The sequence below is a fragment of the Chlamydotis macqueenii genome, chromosome 8 (genome assembly GCF_036417535.1).
Source record: "Chlamydotis macqueenii isolate bChlMac1 chromosome 8, bChlMac1.mat, whole genome shotgun sequence".
NCBI lineage: Eukaryota > Metazoa > Chordata > Aves > Otidiformes > Otididae > Chlamydotis > Chlamydotis macqueenii.
Genome location: NC_141563.1, coordinates 10116999 through 10136043, shown reverse-complemented (window position 1 = coordinate 10136043; position 19045 = coordinate 10116999). Strand labels below are relative to the sequence as shown.

General features: G+C 43.4%; 1 protein-coding gene across 1 annotated transcript in view; it reads left to right on the top strand.

The window, feature by feature from the left end:
• The first annotated feature begins 2906 nt into the window (after positions 1-2906).
• HMCN1 (hemicentin 1) overlaps positions 2907-19045 on the top strand; it is a 201103-nt gene continuing 184964 nt past the window's right edge. The window contains exon 1 of the mRNA XM_086753035.1: positions 2907-3243. Within this exon, the coding sequence (XP_086609161.1) occupies positions 2976-3243 (268 nt within the window). The 5' untranslated portion in view covers positions 2907-2975. The remainder of the gene's footprint in view (positions 3244-19045) is intronic.

The window sequence follows — 19045 nt, the reverse complement described above, 5'->3', positions numbered from 1 at the left end:
AGCTCTGGTAGATGCAGCCTGCTGAGAGTGGTCCATGGGATCCCAGGAGGAGAATCTGTTTTGGTATCAGCAGTTTGCTCTGTAATTAGAGAATAGCATCAGCTTTACAAACAATCATTTTGATAGTCTTCTTCAGATGGAAACTTCAGGTTTTGAAGTGGATGCTTGTTTACTATGAATGAGACTGAAACTGGCAGCTCTTTCTTCATTAGCAGCCATTGGATAGTAATAATTTTTAGCTGCAAATTACAAAATGGAGCAGATTCAGATACAAGCCCAAAGGGCGAGAAGTACTTTATTTCCTTCCCAATCTTCTAAACTAGTATATTTTCCCCACACCATAGACATTTTATGCTTTTTATATTTGAGACATGCCACGAAGAGAGAAGGAGTTGAATGATTTAACTCTTTACTCCACCTCATCTAATAATATACAGCTATCCAGGCTAAATATAAAGCCCAGACAGGTAGCACTGCTCCCCCTCAGAGTGGCAGCGTACAAGTGTGGTGGGAAGGAACTAGACAATCAAGTCCACATCTGTTGAATTCTTCTACCAAATTGCATAAACAAAATGTCAAATTCCAGCCCCAAAACAGGCATGAAAATAATATCATGGTTAAGTTAGAAATGCTCAAAATTAGGAAGTAAATGAAGGTGACAGCCCACTGTGGCAAAGCTAGATCTGCGGGGAAGTGGGGGGACCTGTCTCCCCTGGCTGTACCCCAACCTGGCTCCCCTTCTCTCGGCTCCCCCTGGCGCTAACCCCCCTGTCCTGATAATCCCCAGGTGTTTCTGCTGCAGCGTGCTTTGACACTGGCATGGGCCTGACCTCTGAGGGTTTGTGCTTAGTTAGTATTCTGGCACCCTGTCAAAACTTTACTGTAGAGCATGTCAGAAAGAACATAGCGATTTTTCTTTTTCCAATGGATGATTCTTTGGCAAACTAGGAAAATCATTTCATTGGACAAGAAAAAAAACATAATTCCTCTTGCTACAGGGCTTTCTTCCTGCGAATTTCAAAGGCGTGCTGTGAATAATAGTGTTAGAGCTTCCAAGCTTCAAAGCTGTTTTATAGTGGAAAGTGTTAGACAACCCAAATAAGCATCAGTTTCTACTCTTATGAAATTAAGATTTTTCTTTATGTTGTACCTTAAAACCCATGTTAAAATGACGGGGTTTTAGAGATGCAGCAGTATATGTCCAAGAGGGTTATTTTTTCATAGAGACACTGGTTTGTTCTAGCTTGTTTAAATCTAGATGAGAAATAATATAAGACAGAAAGATCATTATGGCGATGGCTTTCTTTGTGAGGAGAAATGTAACAGGAATTCATCTTCATAAAGGGCTGAACAAAATTCTTAAACCCAAATGCTGCCAGTCTCTAGGGTGTTCAAAATACATATTCCTAATTTATGGCTTGAACACAATATTTGTGAATATTTTTGACAAACCTGGTCCGAGTTTTCTGCTAGCAGAGTTACAGATGAGGCAAGTTTTCCATGGTTTGGGGTTTTATTGTGAATGCTTTGCACAGCTCTGGTTATGTGCTTCCTTCTCATGACATCAGTGCTGAAGGGGAGAAAGAATGTAAACATCTGTTTTTTATAATTCAATTCCAGGCTTATAACTTGATTAGGATAAGCAATGTTTCTACATGATTAATTTTCCAGTCACAATATGATCGTTTTGAGCATGCAGTTTTAGCACCAGTTTTAAGATTAGCAAAATAAGGAGGGAAACCAATGAGGTGAACTTTGCTTCATGGTCCACCTTTCCAAGCTGCACCAAATGTTGCGCGCCTCACCCACCTCACTCATCCCACTAAAAACAACGGATGCGATTTCCCTCCCGCTTGGTGTTTCAAACGATGTCCGGTTGCTCACCGCAGCGCACGACGCAGGTGTGTACAGCCGATGGGAAAGGAGGTTTGGATAGCCACACCTGGGTGAGCTGGGGCAACACGGCTTCGGCTCCTGGCTCTCCCCCCAGTCCTCTCTCCTGTGGCGTTGGGTCAGCCACCTAGGATCGCACTGTCAAAGGTATTTATGCGCCCGCTGGGACGCAGCCTCACCCTTAAACAACTGAGGAGCTCTGAAATACAGAGCCTTTAGTCTCTTCCATCGCCCTAGCGAGGTTAAACCGCCGCGCTGGCCACTTGCTTTCTTTTCTTCATTGTCCAGACTTTTTCTTGCACCAGAGACCAGCTGTGCTTGGAGCCGTGGTCCTGATCGCATTTTGGGGCCTTTTCTACCACTTTAATAGTCGCTGTGAGAATACATTCTTAGAAGCAGAGGAAAACTGAGGCTGGAAGGGGCCGTGGGAGGTCCAGCCTCCGGGTTTCAGGCAGTAGCTGCGGACGTGTCACCGAAGCGAGAGGGGCAGCAGGGCACACAGGAGCGCTCTGTCTCGCGTCGCGCATCTATAACAAACCAACCATAACTACAGGGATCTGTCCTCCCCGGCCCCTCACGGGCGGGTCTGCGCCTCACCCTCCGGCCCCCCGTTCCGGGCTCAGCGGCCGAACGGGGAGGCAGAGCGGGCGGCCAGGTGCGAGGGGCGGCAACCGGCCTCAGCCCTCCCCGCTACCGGCCGCCGCAGCGGGAGGGGGCCCTGAGGTGAGGGCAGGGGCCGCGGCGGGCCGCGGGAGGCGGGGCCGGGGCGGGACGGGCACCGCCTCACGCCGCAGCCCGGGCTCCTGAGGCGGCAGCCCCAGCCCCGCCGGCAGCGGCTCTCGCAGCATGGACGGGGCCGAGCCTTCTCCCTCGGGGCGGCGCTGCCCCGGCCCTGCCCGGTAAGAAAGGCGGAGCGGGGCCGCCGCCGCGCGCACACAAAAGCTGCGGCGCTTCCCGCCCTCCGCGTTGAGGGGACCGGAGCGGAGCGGAGTGGTGGGCGCCGGGCGGTGCTGGTCCCTGCGCTCCTCCGGGCGGGACGTTGCAAGTGCCGTTCCCCGGAGCTTCGCAGGCTGCCGGGGAAAATGCCGTTCCGTGGGGGCAGCGGAGCGTGGGGCGCGGGTCTGCGCGTCCTGCTGCTGCTCGCCCTGTGCCCCCGCGCTGCGCCCGAGCCCGGCGGCGAGGCGGTGCCGGAGGGCGCCTCCACCCTGGCCTTCGTGTTTGATGTGACCGGCTCCATGTACGACGACCTGGTGCAAGTTATCGAAGGGGCATCCAAGATCCTGGAAACGTCGCTAAAAAGACCCAAGAGACCGCTCTACAACTTCGCCTTGGTGCCATTCCACGACCCAGGTAGGGGTTTCCTCAGGGTAAACCGAAATGGGCTGTAAGCACACTGGATGCACCGAAGAGTAGCTTAGGGGATCAAATACTGCTCTTAATAATCCTAACAGGAGCTGAAGTGGCTTCAAGGATCCTTGCTCCTAGTAGAAAACACGTACACTAATAAAAAAAAGCTACAAAGTGGTATTTTCAGTGCCCTTCTGTGGGGATACATGTATGAATGTACATAACACAGTTGCACTTTTCCTCAGGTCTTGTCCTGAGTTTACATTCAGAAACGTACACTGAAATGATCCGGATTCTTTTCACGCTGTGTTTTTTTTTTTTGGTTTGGGTTCTTGTTTCTTTCCCTCTACCTTTTTCTTTTCTGCAGTACATCATGTGTTCCTCTCAGCATCTGTTTTCTATTCCCTTCCTATTCCTTTTCTCTGGCTTTCTTCCTCTTTCCTTGTCAAATATATTCTGGTGACTTGATGAGGAAATGGGAACACGATGCCCCAGGCTGGTGATGTGTGCTGTTCTATGCAATAAAAATTCCTTTAAAAAAATTATCAAAGAGTGGGAAAAAGGCCTTGAAAATTACCTTTCAAGTTTCCATGTGGTATCTCAGAATATGATATTCCAGAAGTCAGTTCCTAAGAGTTCAATTTTTGCAGAGATGTCGTCGAATTGAAACAGTCACCCTTTCTTTTTCCCCTGGTCATGGATACTTCTGCCTACAAGAGGTGTCTACTGTTATAAATACCTTAAACCAAATGCTTGGAAAACTAGGAAAAAACCCCTTCTCTTTGCAAATGTTGCTGGTTTTGCTCTTTTGTTGTCTGTAAGCTTGTACAGGTTCTCTTTTTTTTTTTTTTTTTTTAATAAGACAGTTCATCATTGTGGTATCACCATGTCCTATCACAAAAGGGTCTGTTTATGTACCTTTTTTTTTTTTTTTTCTTTTCCCCCCACCTTTTTGGCATTTGATGGAATAAACATATATGAGACTTACAAAGCAATAGGCCCTGGAAGTAAGCAAGATTATGATTTTGGTCAAGTGTAGAGGCAAGAACTCTTTTATATTCTTTTTGGAAAATCAAGCTGGTAGTTCTCCTTGGAGCTCTTGCTACTTGGATGGGGCAGAAAATCAGCATGATGGATTGAGAGTGTTTTGTTTTTATTTCCTCTCTGTAATAACACTTTACACATCTTCCTTTTCTGCTCACCAAAGTGATTCGCTGTAAGAATGGATAGTTCTCTTTCTCAGAAGGCTTGGGTATCTACACCAACCGTGAGAGGAAGAAGATGATCTTGTGTGGTGCGCTTTTAGTTCGCAGGTTTGTGTGGATGGTCCTTTGTTCTTGTCCTTCCTCGGTAGAAAGAAGTTCCAGCTTCTATATCACTGGTAGTTCCAATGCTTAGCTTTCATCACAGACCACTTTTAAATCCATTGTTTCAATAACTACTTTTTTCTTTCTCATCCCACATGTTTTCTCTTCCTCATTCAGTATTTCTTCTACACATTTCTTCTTTTCATTCCTTTTCTCCCATCTCCCTGAGCTTCTTGCTTCCACTGGCTCTCCAGGGTCTTTGTTTCTGTTACAGGCTGATTCTTTTAATCATGCTTTGCTTTACCACCAGCTTCTTGCTCTCTACGTACCTCACAAGCAACAAATCCACTGCTACCTTCCTCTGCTTGATTCACAGTTTTTCCACTCACAGACTTCTCCTCCCCCATTCCTTCTCTTTCCGCAGGAGATCCCTTTCCTTAGCAAATGTTAGACTTCATTCAGTCCAGTAACTGAAACTTAAACCTGCAGAGAGCTGACCTATACAACAAAGAACTGCTGGCAAGCATATATTGGTGTATCCGGTTACATGTCTCTATATGGAAGTCCAACTTCCCCGCATAGCCAGAGGGGGCCTTACTTTTTAGTGTGATGGATAACTTGTGAGGTTGTAAAGCTGTTTGAAAGTGGAGAACCTATAATTTTAAACTTAATATTGTCTTAATTTCTGAAGACTATTTCTCTGTCCTTCTTAGAGTTAGAAGGACGCACCACAGTCCAGTGTCTTGAATTTTATGGATGTAGCAGTTGAGACTGCCGGTAATCTGGTATCTTTTATCTGTTGATGAGCATGCCTAGGCACTTGAAAAGAAAATGCAAGAAATACTGTTGTGACAAGTTCTTCAACATCTTTTTTGAATCTATAGAGAAGTAACTTTTCTCAAAAATATAATTAAAAGTATTGTTTGGCTTATATTTCACAGTATCCAATTCATTTACATAGTGTTGTTCTTCCTGAAGACTGCTCAACTAAATTGATGAGCATGAGATTTCCCCTCCCACCCCCAAGTTGTCTGGTTACTTGCTCAACTGATAATTTTTCTTCAGAAGAGTAGCTGCCCCACAGACAATTTTTTTTCCACACTTTCGTGGAGTGCTGTGCTCCCTGGGGCAAACAGGACACTACAAGGAGTGCAACGTATAGTTGGACCTCAGCTCCACGGAGCTTCTCTTTGTATAAAGCTCTCCAGATCCAGATACTCTCTTTACTGTCAGGTAATTACAACGTAAATTGATGTGAATGTGGCTTTTAACTTTGTCTTCCTAATTTATGTTGCACAGTGTATGCTGAACAGTGCCCCAGTCATTCACTTTGCAGTACTGCTTGATGATTAGTACTGATTAGTGAAACAGCTGAAGTGCTTTCTAAGCCCCATAAAGAGTTCTTGACAAGAATCTGTTTTGGAAGAGTCCTTGACATCACACAAGGTACATCTGAATTATGAATAATATGAATTATTGAAAAAACCTCCTATATTCTACTGGATGACATTGTTCCCACAGTGTTGCATGTTGATGCTGCATTGTGATATGCCAAAACATTATGGTCTTTGATTGTAGATTTGAATGTTAGTGTTATGAATACTGCAATGGTGTTTGCTCAGACCATGGTATTTTGGTAAAACGGTAATAAATAACAAGTATATTTTTTAGTATTGAACATGAGGCTTTGGCACAGCCCAGACTTATTACCTACAGAAAAAAATTGTAATGGGTTTCGCATTGTCATACCACTGTAGCATCTGGTGGTATGCTGAGATCTCAATTTTGAAAAAGCCTTTTGTTTCAGGTTGTGCTTCATGTGTAAACATGTACAATGCTTTAACAGATTACAGGAATTTTTCTGTTGTGGTTTTTCAATGCCTAAACATGATCCCAGAAGTTTTGTAGATGGTGAAAAGAGCTGTTGACAAAGAGGTCTCTTGCTAGACTTGTGTTCAGTGGAAAAACTGGAGAGGAAAATAAAATAAAATAAAAAAAGTCTCCCAGATGAAGAGGAGTTGGCACAGGAAAATTTTGAATTGGAGCTAAAGCTTAAGATCAGCAAATGCTTTTGTAGTTGCGTGTTGTGGGTCCTGATCTTCTGCTAACTAACTTCCATTGTATCCTGTGGAAATGGGATTGGACTCAGAATGTCTTTATTTAACATCCGTGGCCAGCTTTTCTATTTTTTTCTTTATGCCATTAAGGAATTTTGGAATGGAAAATAAGCCTAAGAGGACAAATTCGTCCCTAGCATTTTTCTGTAAAGCTAATGGAATTATACCAGTAATAACTTTGACTTGTGTGATTTAATCAAGCATTCCTTTAGTGTGAATGACTATTTTATAGACCAAACTCCAATAATTAATTTTAATTACAATAAAAATGAAGCAAACATATAACCTCTGGACATCCTAGTGCACGGGATGATATTTGCCTGTTAATATTCTGCATGTCTACGAGTCTGATGTGAGCGGCTCCTAACTCTTTTTTTTTCTTACAAATCAGATAGGCAACATATTGCCTGTGTGAGAACAGGGAGAACCTTCATACTGCTTTGTTCAGACGGGAAAATACTATTGAACTTGAGTCCTCTATCTAGGGTCACATAGTAAATGTGTAGGAGAGCTAGAAATACAATTATTATTTTTTTTCCCCTTGATCCCACTCTTCCTTTTTTTGAGATTAAAGATTTGATTATATCATGTGGTAAAGGCAAATAATTATGTTTAACTTTATAACCTGGGGTTTCCTTTATTTAACAGACTTGCTGTGCTATATACATAACAACGGTTAGGCTGCTGAGACAGCTACTAGCTTGGAACAAGTTCAGAAGGTCAAATGAAAGGTCTGAGAATTTTGTTTTTTGCAGGTTTGATCGGGTTATAATGAAGAAGAAATAATGATTTTTCCAGTGGAGGAACATAAGAAATTGAAATTAGGCTATTAATGGAATTAAAATTTTTCATACTTCCTGATATAAAAAATTCTGTGGTTATACAAGTGGATAATAAAGGGAGATGGAAAGCTGTGTGCAGAAATGGAGAAGCTTTCCTTTATGTGTTAACTTCTGCCTTGAAAAAGACACCTGTGAATGAAGAATAAATTGTTCTCTGAGTGTAGCAATAAAACTTGCACCCCTGCTCAGCTGAAATTCTTCCTATTTTTAATTCAACTGCAGCAGCTGCACAGCCAATATGAGCCACCGCTTTGGTTTTTCTGTACCTACGAGGAAACAGTGTCGCTGCCTCTTCACCACCCAGCAGGTTTCTTGCCTCAGACCCTCCTGGTAGCTTTTCTCCAACATGTTGCCCTGCTTTTCCCCTTTTACTTTCTTCTGCCACTTCAGGCTTTACTCTCAGATCTATGGGTGTCTATTAAACTTTTCAGCCGAAGTCTGAATGTCCAAAACCTTTTCCCATTCTGGAGAACTTGCATGGTCCTTCTGATATTGCCTGAAGAAGGAGGTAATTGTCTTCAGGGTTCCCTCTGGTTCCTTTGGGTGAGGGAAGAAATGCTCCAAGGCTTGGTATTAGTTTTACTGAAGAACAGGAACGTGGCTGTGAAGAAACTGTATGGCAGTAGTTTCCAAAGCAGGGAGGACAAGTTTAAGGGAAATGTCATATTTTGTACTGGTATGAGTTTGCCAGCACCACAGAAGTGGGGTTTGTATGAGCCATGAAAGCAGCATGAGAAAAGTCTGGGAGCTCCTGTGGTGTGCCGTTCCCCTGCAGCTCTCATTCTGGAGGTCATGTAGACCTGTCAATGTCATTGCGTTTATGGATAAGTAACAGCACTTACTGAGGTTGGTTTTTATAAGCTGTGCTGTGGTGTGGTATAAACTTCCTTAGTACTTTGATGGGTGACACTCAGCACTGTGTGGGTGTACTACAGTGGTTCCTAATTGAGCTTTGAGTACACTGTGATGGAACTAGGGGGGTTAGGGAAGAGGCAGGAGGAGGGACATTGCCAGCATTTTACAGTATTATCTTTTGCTTAAGAAAGACTTGGTGGGTTGCTGCTGTGTGTGTGTCCTGGACAGACCTTGCATCAATCTGTTGTATTCTGCAGACCACACAGTGAGATGGGAGACTCTGCCCGTTGAGAACTGAGGACTTGCTGGATTCTGGGTAGGTCTGCTTGTCTTTGGGCAGTAGCTCTTCCTGTCCACATTCAGCAGGTCTCCTTACCTTCCTCAGTAGGTAAAAGCTGTCTGATATTTGAATGACACAAATTATTATGTTGACAAGGAGGAATAAACTGCTGGCCAATGAAGTTCCTGCAGGCAGATGTTTGTTGTTTTTTTTTTTTTTGTTGTTGTTGTTTTTTTTTTTTTTTTTTTTTAAACACTGGATACTTAGCAAAATTCCATAGTTTTTAAGGAAGAAAAAGAGAAGAGTTGCCCCAGCAACTGCCCAGAGTAGAGTTACAGGCAAAGAAAATTATTTTCTCCACTTAATTCAAAATAGTCATCTATTGAGTGAGTTTCATATTATTCCCCAAATCCAAAGTGATGGAAAAAATTTGCAAATTTAACAAGTGTGATCTCTGTGTTCTGGTGCAGTAGCTCTACTGATGCATCACAGAATATCTGGTTAAAGTTGTTACGCCTGATCTTTCAGAGTAGTGTTCTTTGGCCTCAGAAATTTCTGAAAATCCTGCCTGAAAAACTCAGGCTTATGTAAGTTTGGGTTTTTTGGGGGGAGTGTGGTTTATTTTGGATTTCCTGAGATATATAGTGACAGCAGTAATAAGTGCACGTCAAAGTTTGGAGTTTTTTTCTTTTACGTTTTAGGAGATGCAATGTAAATTTACAACTGTTCAGTGTGTTCAGGTATGTCTGAAGACAAATGATAACCAGAACTGGGTATAATAACTTAAATCTCAGCTTTTCTGCTGTAACTGTTGAAGTCTTACTATTTCTAGTTGTTTCACCACTGACAATTTCAGCAGGAAATACTGTTTCCTTAAGGCTCAAGTACTGCATCTTTGTTGTTGTTACTGCTACTAAGTTGTTTTGTTGGTTTTTTTTTTTTTTTTTGTTACTGTTGTCAGTTGAATGACAGTCACCGGTACCATATAATGGTGAACAACTCCGAGTTGATAAGAATAGAGTCTAAAGCACTTAGTGATAATTTCCATTTCTGTAGAGACTTCTACGACAACCATACTGACCATATGTGAAACAGGTGTCTTGAAGACTTATTGCCATCTTAATGGAAACATTGTGATGTCTATAAAATCAATTCAGGGTGATTACCTAGCTGTTTTTGTGATCCTCTGGAAGAATTTATCTGGGGTCCCTCTGAAAGTAGCTGTTTATATAACTTACGGAAGACACTACTGCCCAGTGCCAGAAGCTCCAAAGTCTGAGACAGACAAAATGTTGTGACATCGTGCATGTTCTGGTTTTGTTAGTGAGGGGGGGCCTAAGGTGGTAGCTTCTGTAGGAAACTGCTAGAAGTCGCTCCCCTTTGTTCAGTGGACTCGGCCGGGCCTAGGGCGGACCCGCTGCTGGCCAAGGCCGAGCCAATTGGTAGCAGAATGTCCCGTGATAACGCCTCTGCGATAACGTATTTAAGTAGGGGAAAACAGGAAAAAGAGAGAGGAGAAGATGTGAAGCAGCTGAGCGGGGGGCAGAGAGGGGGAGGCGCGAGCCTCATGGGCCTTGCAGGCCTCACCCTCTGGCCTCCTGCCGGGCAGCCGACTGGGCCCAACTCGGCCTGGCCCGGCTGCAAGAAGTGGAGAGGAGATGAGAAGTGAATAAGATGTAAAAAGGATCCTGAGAGGCGTCTGCCAGCCTGTTGTGAGGAATGGCTGCAGATGCCAAGGTCAGTTCAGAAGGAGGGGGAGGAGTAATGTGGCTCCTGGCCAAGATTCCTCTGCCACTCGTGGTGAAGACCATGGTGGAGCGGGTTGTCCCCCTGCAGCCCATGGAGGTCCACGGAGGGGCAGAGATCCACCTGCAGCCCGTGGAGGACCCCACGCCAGAGCAGGTGGAGGCCTGAAGGAGGCTGTGGCCCGTGGAGGGCCCGCTGGGACAGCTGTTCTGAAGGGACTGCACCCCGTGGAAGAGATGACCCACGCCGGAGCAGTTTCACGGAGGACTGTGGCCCGTGGGAGGGACCCCACGCTGGAGCAGAGGAGGAATGCGAGGAGTTCTTCCCCTGACGATGATACAGCGGCGTAAAACAACGCGTGATGAACTGACCGCGACCCCCATTCCCTTTTCCCCCCCCGTGCCGCTCGGGAGGGGAAGGTAGTAGAGATAATGTTAAGCCCGGGAAGAGGGAGGGGTGGGGGGAGGTTATCTTGTTCCCTGTCTCATTCTCCTGCTAGTTTTAGAAAATAAATGAATAGTTTTCCCCAAGTCGAGTCTGTTTTGCCCGTGACGGTAACTTTAAGGATTTCTCCCCGTCCTTATCTCAAACCTTGAGCCGTTTTTCTTATATCATCTCCCCCTGTTCTCTCGGAGGGTGGGGGGAGCGGGAGAGAGACTGCGTAGTCTGGTCCTGATCGGGGCTGAACTACGACAGTTCAGCCTACTAGAACATCACTTAGAACTTATGTTTCTACTGTCTTAACTCTGCCTGTCCAGCCGTAAAAGTATGCACAATGGTATTTTTTTCCTCTGATTCTTGACTTTTTTTTTTTTGAATGGTAAAGGATTTTTATCCTTCCTTTGGCTGGAAAATACGATGGAGATTGTCTTTTCCTTAGGGAAAAAAGTGATAATTCCTCAAATATTTCCTTCTACTCTGCTTTGCATTTTGAATTATTTTTCATGTGACATTTGAAATTGTTGCCAACTGAACTTAAACAGAAGTTACTTGTTCTATTTTGCTTTGCTATCCCAGCTCCAAGTGGTGACAATTAAGCTGAAAGCTCTGTAGCTCATTAGTAATGCATCCCAGTGTTGTTCTGTCCCGATAATTATTACTGATGTCATTTAGCAAATGAGGCTTGCCGTTCAGCAGCGTATGCCTGTTCTCTGTAGCTTCTGGAGTTTACGTAGAGGATGCCGCACGTGTTGTGTCTCAGATAGTAGTCACTATTACAGTGCCATTGCAGGCTCAACCATTAGCTATGCAACAATGTTGAAATTAATTGTACAGAATTTTAAATTCGCTCCCAAATACAGTGGTTTTTAATGTGAGAGCTTTGTATCGGTTGCCTTAGAATCTTTACAGTACTATTATCCTTCCACACCTTGAAAAACTTTCACTTCCCAGTGTAGTATTGTGCTGGCTTCGGCTGGGGTAGAGTTTACTTTCTTCAGAGTAGCCAGTAGTGCTTACGCGGAGTCAGGGCCTTTCCTCCCTCTCAGCCCACCCCACCAGTGAGCAGGCTGGGGGTGCACAAGGAGCTGGGAGGGGACACAGCCGGGACAGCTGACCCCAACTGACCCAAGGGATATTCCACACCGTATGGCACCATGCTCAGCATATAGAGCTGGGGGAAAAAGAAGGAAAGTGGGGGGACACTTGGAGTTATGATGTCTGTCTTCCCAAGTAACCGTTACATGTGATGGAGCCCTGCTGTCCTGGAGATGGCTGAGCACCTGCCTGCCGATGGGAAGTAGTGAAGGAATTCCTTGTTTTGCTTTCCGTGCATGTGTGACTTTTGCTTTACCTATTAAACTGTCTTTATCTCAACTCACGAGTTTTCTCAGTTTTGCCCTTCTGATTCTCTCCCCCATCCCACCAGGCGGAGAGTGAGTGAGTGAGTGAGTGGCTGTGTAGGGCTTAGTTGCTGTCGGAGGTTAAACCATGATAAGTGGATTTTCCTTCATATCGCTTACTACTATTCTGCCTGGGTGGCTGAGGACTGAGCTTTCTTCTCCCTATGAAGCAGGGAGTGGTAGTTACTCTCATCTAAGGTAGTGACGTCTGATAACTGGGAGCAGTGAGGAGAAGGAAGGTACCAGCAGTGTAAGAGCTGAATTTGTAGTCCTCTGACTTCCTCCATGCTCCTTCCCCTCTTCTTCCCCCTACTTTCAATTTATTTCTCAAAAGTTGCAGTAGCTTGTGTTTCCCCACAGGCATGTATAGAAGCCAAGTCAATCCTATTCAAGACAATAGCTGTTTAACACTAGGCCACGTTGGCTACGAGTCTTGATGGGAGCTCTACAGTATGGAAAGAAAAAAGAAATTTCTGATGATGTATGTGTCTACTGAATTGGTCTAAATGCCCACAAATAAAATTTATAATTATTTCTAGATATTTTATACAGATCTTCAAGTGATTTTAAGCTATGACTAAACTGTCCCTCTCTGAGATTAATACATTGTGTCTCTTTCTCATCTGGAGAAAACAATTATTTTCTGAGAATGCACAGTAATTAAATGAATAAGGAGGATAAACATTATATGTCTGTCTCACTGTAACTGAGGCAATGGGGTTCACTGTAAGATGAAGTGTCAGTGAAATATACAGAGGGAAGTTGAGGAGGAAGCTAACCAGAGGATATTTGCCTCTTGAAATGCCAGCCTTGCGCTTTTAAAGTAGCAATGCTAGAAGATAACTGTGAAAAACAATGCCTTCTGTGGTGGGCAATCAGTAATGAGTGCCTTTACTGAAGAGAGGAGCTTGAGTTCTCAGAGGAGAACGAAGGGAAAAAACCAAGAACTGAAGGCTGCTGAAATGGAGACTCTGTGACCCGTAATCCTTGCTCCATGTGCTGTGCCACCATCCAGCAAGACCAGCTTGATTTGGATCAGAAAGGGGGATATGTTAGCGTGCCTTTGGAAAGCTCTGCATGGTGTGCTGCAGAGCTGGGCCGCGTGTTAACTGCAGGAACAGTGCTTGTCCTGGGTAGGGGAGCGTGGAATGATGGAACTCTATTTGCTGGTACAAATTCTGCTTGAACTTTTCTTAACCAACGGTGAGCAAAATGAGTTTATGTTGGGTCAGTGCTTTGTTATGTGTCTGTGACATTCTTCATCCTGCTGTACCAAGTCGTTAGGAACCTCAGAGCTATTTCCGTTACGCTGTATGGACCTGAGGTATGTCTCTGTCGTCTTTTTCTGACTTGCGCCTGACACTTTCTGTGTGTGTATTGGAGGCTGCTTGGAATTTATACTAGAGTGGATTTAATTCAGTCAGTTGAGGATCTGGATAAACTGGATTAAGGAGGATGGAAAAGGAGCAGATATTTCATTTAGTTAATGCATTTTGAATGTGGCCTAAAGAATGACAGGTGGAACTCTTTAGATGGAGAAAGCCCTCAGATGCCAGTTGGTATACATTTTCCAATCAATGATTTGATTTTTGGCATATGCTGTGGGCTTTTGTTTTGAAGGAGACACATACATCAGAGAAAATATTTGGAACATATGTTTTTCAGTTTGCAAATGGCAAAACAGTTTCTCTGTTGAAAAAGACTGATGGCGTTATTTGATTGACTCACCATGCCTTGATAATCAATGGGTTTTTGTTAGAAGAAATAGGATGAATTTAATGAAATGTACTCTAGGCTGGCTGCTTCATATGCTTTCTTTACTACTGCCAGGGAGAATGTGTTTTACCCCTCAATTACATTGTTGAATATAATGCGTTTCTTATAAGTATTGCCAGTGTTTAAGATTTCTTGGTTTAGGTGTGTTTCTCTCACATGTGATTTATGAGATCCTTCAGTTACACCTGCTACACAGTTGTTGGGTGAATTCTGAGTCCAAGATTTGCATTTTCTATAGGGATAGTTGGCAATGTTACATTTCTAAGTGGGATCAGAGTGGTTTAGGTTACACATATCCCCTTGTGGTCTATGGTTAAAGTTCTCTTGTTGCCTTTCAAAAGACATGTGCAACCTATTATTTGGTAACTGTAGATGTGAGCTGAGTTTTTCCCTGGTTTTGCCAAAGGAGAAGCACAATGACTTCAAGTTCCTGAAGTGCTCGAGTAGAATCATGTTATGTCAAGATATGTGAAGCCATGACACTGAGGACAGGATTCATCCCATTTCACTTTAGGTACTCCACTGAACAACCTCAGCTGAGAGACTAGATACCCAAAGGCTCTTTCTGTAATTCACAAAAAGAAATTAGCACCTTTGTGGAGTATTCATCACTTGTGAATTTTTAAATACTCTTTGGAGATCTTATTTTCTTTCTCTGTCTGCAAAGAGAGTAAAGGTTAGTTCAATTGAAGCCTTGAATTTAGGAAGTATGAATTCAAGCAAGAGGCTTTCTGACTTTTTCCTGCTCTGTGGCTAACTGTCCAAATAATAGTCCCTGAAATTTATTTTTATACTATTTGTCATTCTACCATATGGATGCTGAGTGCTCAGATGGGCCTAGCTCACATGGGGCAATGGGTTATGATGTCCTCCCTGGTTCTGATCTGACCCCAGACCTTCAGCCCTGCTAAAGAGCTTCTCCTGGTAGGACATTTTGAGCTAAAACTGAGTAAAACTCAGAGGCAGCCTGTGCAGGGAGCTTCACCATAAACCGAGTGACTTCTTCAAGTCTGTTTTGTGGAGGATGTTGGTGGATGCCTAATGATGTGGTTAATCAGAGCGTCTTACACCTCATTTGCCCTTACCACGGATTGTCAGCAGGGTTTGAACCTTGGGTGTTTCTCAGAGATCGTTCTGTGTAAGCTAAAGGAGTAATACTGGCAGCTATGAGGCTGGAAATTTCTGGGGGGATAAGCCACAAATGGGGGCTGTGATGCACATGGTTAACGTGTATTGCACGTGTAAGCAGGCTCTGTGTATTTATGAAGGTATGTTTACTTATTGTTTTATATCCCATGTACTCTTCCATCTTGATTTTCTTTGCCACCCTTGGTACTCCTCTTCACAGAGACACTGTCCACTTTGACAGCTCTGCTCAAGTTGTAGCCCCTTTCCTAAAATATACTTAGCCACAGATTTCAGTCTGTGAAACATTACCAGTAAAATATATGCATATTTGAAAATGACACGTTCCCAGCTAACAAGCTGCATACATCACATGCAACAAAAGATAATGGAAAGTGTTGAATTTATTTTCTGTACTATATCCCTATCAGCCATCTCATCTCTTTGCTTTGGAATAGCGGCTTCCTTACCGTATGTGCTGGGTAATACAACAGTTAGTGTGTGATATTAGGTACAATCAATCAAGCACATAAATGTTCAGGGCCTGTGTATAACGTAATGAGACTCTCAAAATAAGCTTGGATGTGCAAGCTTTGTGCAGAGAGAATTTTAAATTATTCTTTCGAGGTGCTTGCATGAGCTGGCTCTTGTGGAAGACAGCTGGCCCCCCTCACGGTGCAGAGCCTGTTGTAGAATGGCAATTGAGAGGGAGCGAGCTTTATCTCTGTGTTTCAGTGCTTCATTGTTTTCACGGGAGCTGTAATGCTTCCTTCCTCTGCTGTTTTTTTTCCCAGCCATAGGACTACAAGATACGAAGACAGCTTGAAAAGACAATTTCATGTAGCCTGATAAATAATAGTGCCAAATTCCCAGAACTGACTTTATAACTGTAGGATAAATTGCAACCAGTAGAGCTTCTCTGCAATGAGATGTAACCAAAAGCAGAATGGGACCGCAGGTTTTCAGACTGGAAAAACCCTGCTGAAGTGGAGTGAGTGGGGGTGGGTTTGTATAATTAAATGAAAATGAAGGAATGTCTTGTGTTGCTGTAGTCGCAGCTAAATGTCTGGTCTGTTTGCTCAGGATAGCAGCTCTAATCTATGACTATAGGTTATTGCTGGATTCCTGCCATCTTTATTAAATTAGATTCATAGCCTGGGGGGTGTAAGCAGGAAGCCATTGTAATTTTCATGCTTTGGACACCAGTGTATTTTCATGAGCTGAAGTTAAGTGTCTCTGGGGATGCTGAATATCACTGAAACATTTCCTGAGTTCTCTTTAAGTTGTACAATGGTATGTCCGAGTCTGTTTTCCAAAGGACAGAGCTTTTTGTTTAGTTAGTGAGGTCTTGGTTAGTTCACTGAACTAGTATGCTTTTGCACTTATGACTTTGTGAGGAACAGAAGAGGAGGAGAGTGGCGCAGGGAAAATTAAGTCCTCTGACTTAGAATAGCTAGGAATACTTTCTTTTATGCCCACATATTAACTTATATTTCAGTTTACTAAAATCTTCTAGAGATTGTGACTTTACAATGACTGTGTCAGAGCTAGTTTTTAGACTGTAAATAGGTGAAATGGTTAGGCAGCATGTGGTAAAAGAGCAAGAGCTGGAGCACCCAGGTAGAGAGATTGATTGCTGCCACTCTTTGGGCAAATCACTGTGCACTGTGGTGCTTATTTTCCATTTTATGTTACTTAGCTTGTGCCAACACAATAGCAGTGTGGTTTTAATCAGAAATCTTCAGCATTGCTGCGCACACATTAACTACTGTCTTTTGCCAGAAGTACTGCTACCCCCAGCAAATGGCACAGGTAAAGCCAAGCCCCAGCGTCACCTTTGGTAGACCGCTGAAGCGAGACATGGTGTGCACTGGTTGGGGTAACATTTTGACTGCTTTCCTACAGCATTTGGAGAACATAATGTCGTGCTTAGGCAGTAGTGCATATCCAGGAGTGTTGCTTCCTGATTTAACAAGGTATTAAAAGCCTACATCTTGGTTGGTTTTAGGGCATTTCAGATGAGTGGATTTTTTTTTTTGGTGTTTTGGAGGGTTTTTTGTTTGTTTTTGTTTTGGTCATGTCTTCCCACTTTAAATTTTACATAAGCTGAATCAAAGCACAGGGAATTCACGTGACTTGCTCCTGAGTCAGTCTTCTGTGTTAACCACAAACCCACAAATCACTTATTTGTCCCTGAAATGTTTACTCCTTCTTTTCCTTTGTTTTCTAATCTGTCAGGCTCCCACATCTTTTTATCTTCTTCGTCTCTGCCTTCAGCCCATCCCTTCCTCAAAATTTCCATTGACCCTTTTCCCTAAGAGGTTCAGTGTCCCTTCTCAGCACTCCCCTCCTTTATCTCCAGATTTCTTGGCAGTCTGGAGTATCTTTTGTGTATACAGACTGGATCCTGGTGATGAAATGTGTTGCTGCTAATAGCAACATATTCTTGCTCTGAAAGAAGTGCTGTGTTAGCCACAAATAAGTTTGTGTAGGAGGTGATGGAGAAATCTTTCCCTCGCTGCTTTCAGTGTGTGTGATGGCTGATGTTTGCCTTAGCGTGAATGAGGGTGGTAGCAGGGACATGTATTATTCTCACTTTGCATATTGGCCATACAAGTCAGTACATTTCTAGAGTTTGTTCTGCATCTGAATTGGACCAACTGACTCTGATACTTTGTTCTCTGAAATTCTGGCTGAATACAGTTTCCTAAAGGTGTAGTTGTATTGGACCAAAAAAAAAAAAATATTACTGCTTTGCACTGCTATCTGCCTCCCCCTTCTTTGAGGGGAAGGCCTTTTCTGGTCCCCAGCCATGCATGCTGCTTTGCAATTCCAGGTTCATTCCAAAATGGTCCAGGTTAGCAGAGACTGCTGAAGCTCTTTGAGCTCACTAGCTTGGTTAGAAAGAGTGTGCATGAACCGCTTTGCTGCCGAGCAGAGGAGGGGATGACTTGTACTAGGACTGTTCTGGAGAGCAGGGCTGGCAGTTTGTTCGGCTGCCGTAGCTGCAGTGGGATGGGAATGGGTGTCCCTAGTGCTAACGAACTGAATTGAACTGGAAAAGACTGAGTTACGCAGGATCTCTGTGTGCAAATCTAGACAGTCTCTGTGAATGCTGACAACAGGAGAAAAAAAATTTGGCTGCTTTGTGTATCAAGCTTTGTTCTAAATCCTACTGTTGTTGCTCATACGTAGGGTGTGAAAAGTGAAGATCACATAATTAGTGTAAAAACTCAGCCCTTTCCCTACCCTTGAAAGTGTAATTGAATATTGTTCTGTTACCTTTAGTGAACCATGGTATATGAAGATAAAAAAGCATGTTGGCTAAATTGCATTTTAAATAAGCCGGCAATTTTATCACTTAAAGCAAATCGTTCAGTCTCTGTGTGGTTCAGCTATAGCCACCCATACTGATCCATACCCATGGTTTTTCTTTTAGAGGGAAGGCACGGGACTACTCCACAGTGTAGAGGTGTGTGTTAGCTTACGGAGATGGAGCTCTGGCTTAGCAAGTGATATGAGAAGGTGAATTTGTTTCTGTAAAGGACATGAGAAAAGCAACTTGAGATGCTGTTCGTGGGCATCAGTCTTGTTTTGTAAAGAGTATGGTTTGAGATGAAACAAGAAAAGCCTTCAATAACTGAAGGATGTTTTGAATTAACTCTTTAATTTACATAAAACTTGTTTAGAGGCAGATTTGAACCACATAAAAGCTTTCAAACTTGAGAAACTTCGGCTGTGGATATTTATGTGATGACTCAAGCCCATGTCACCTTTTGTGTTGTAGCTACATAGCATTAAACAATTTCTTAGTTACTTGCAATGAAATGCTCCATTGTGTAGATATAAAAGCCATTTTTTCCACTTTGATATTCTGTCTCATTCAACAGTTTTTGATTTCAGTTAACATGGAGTA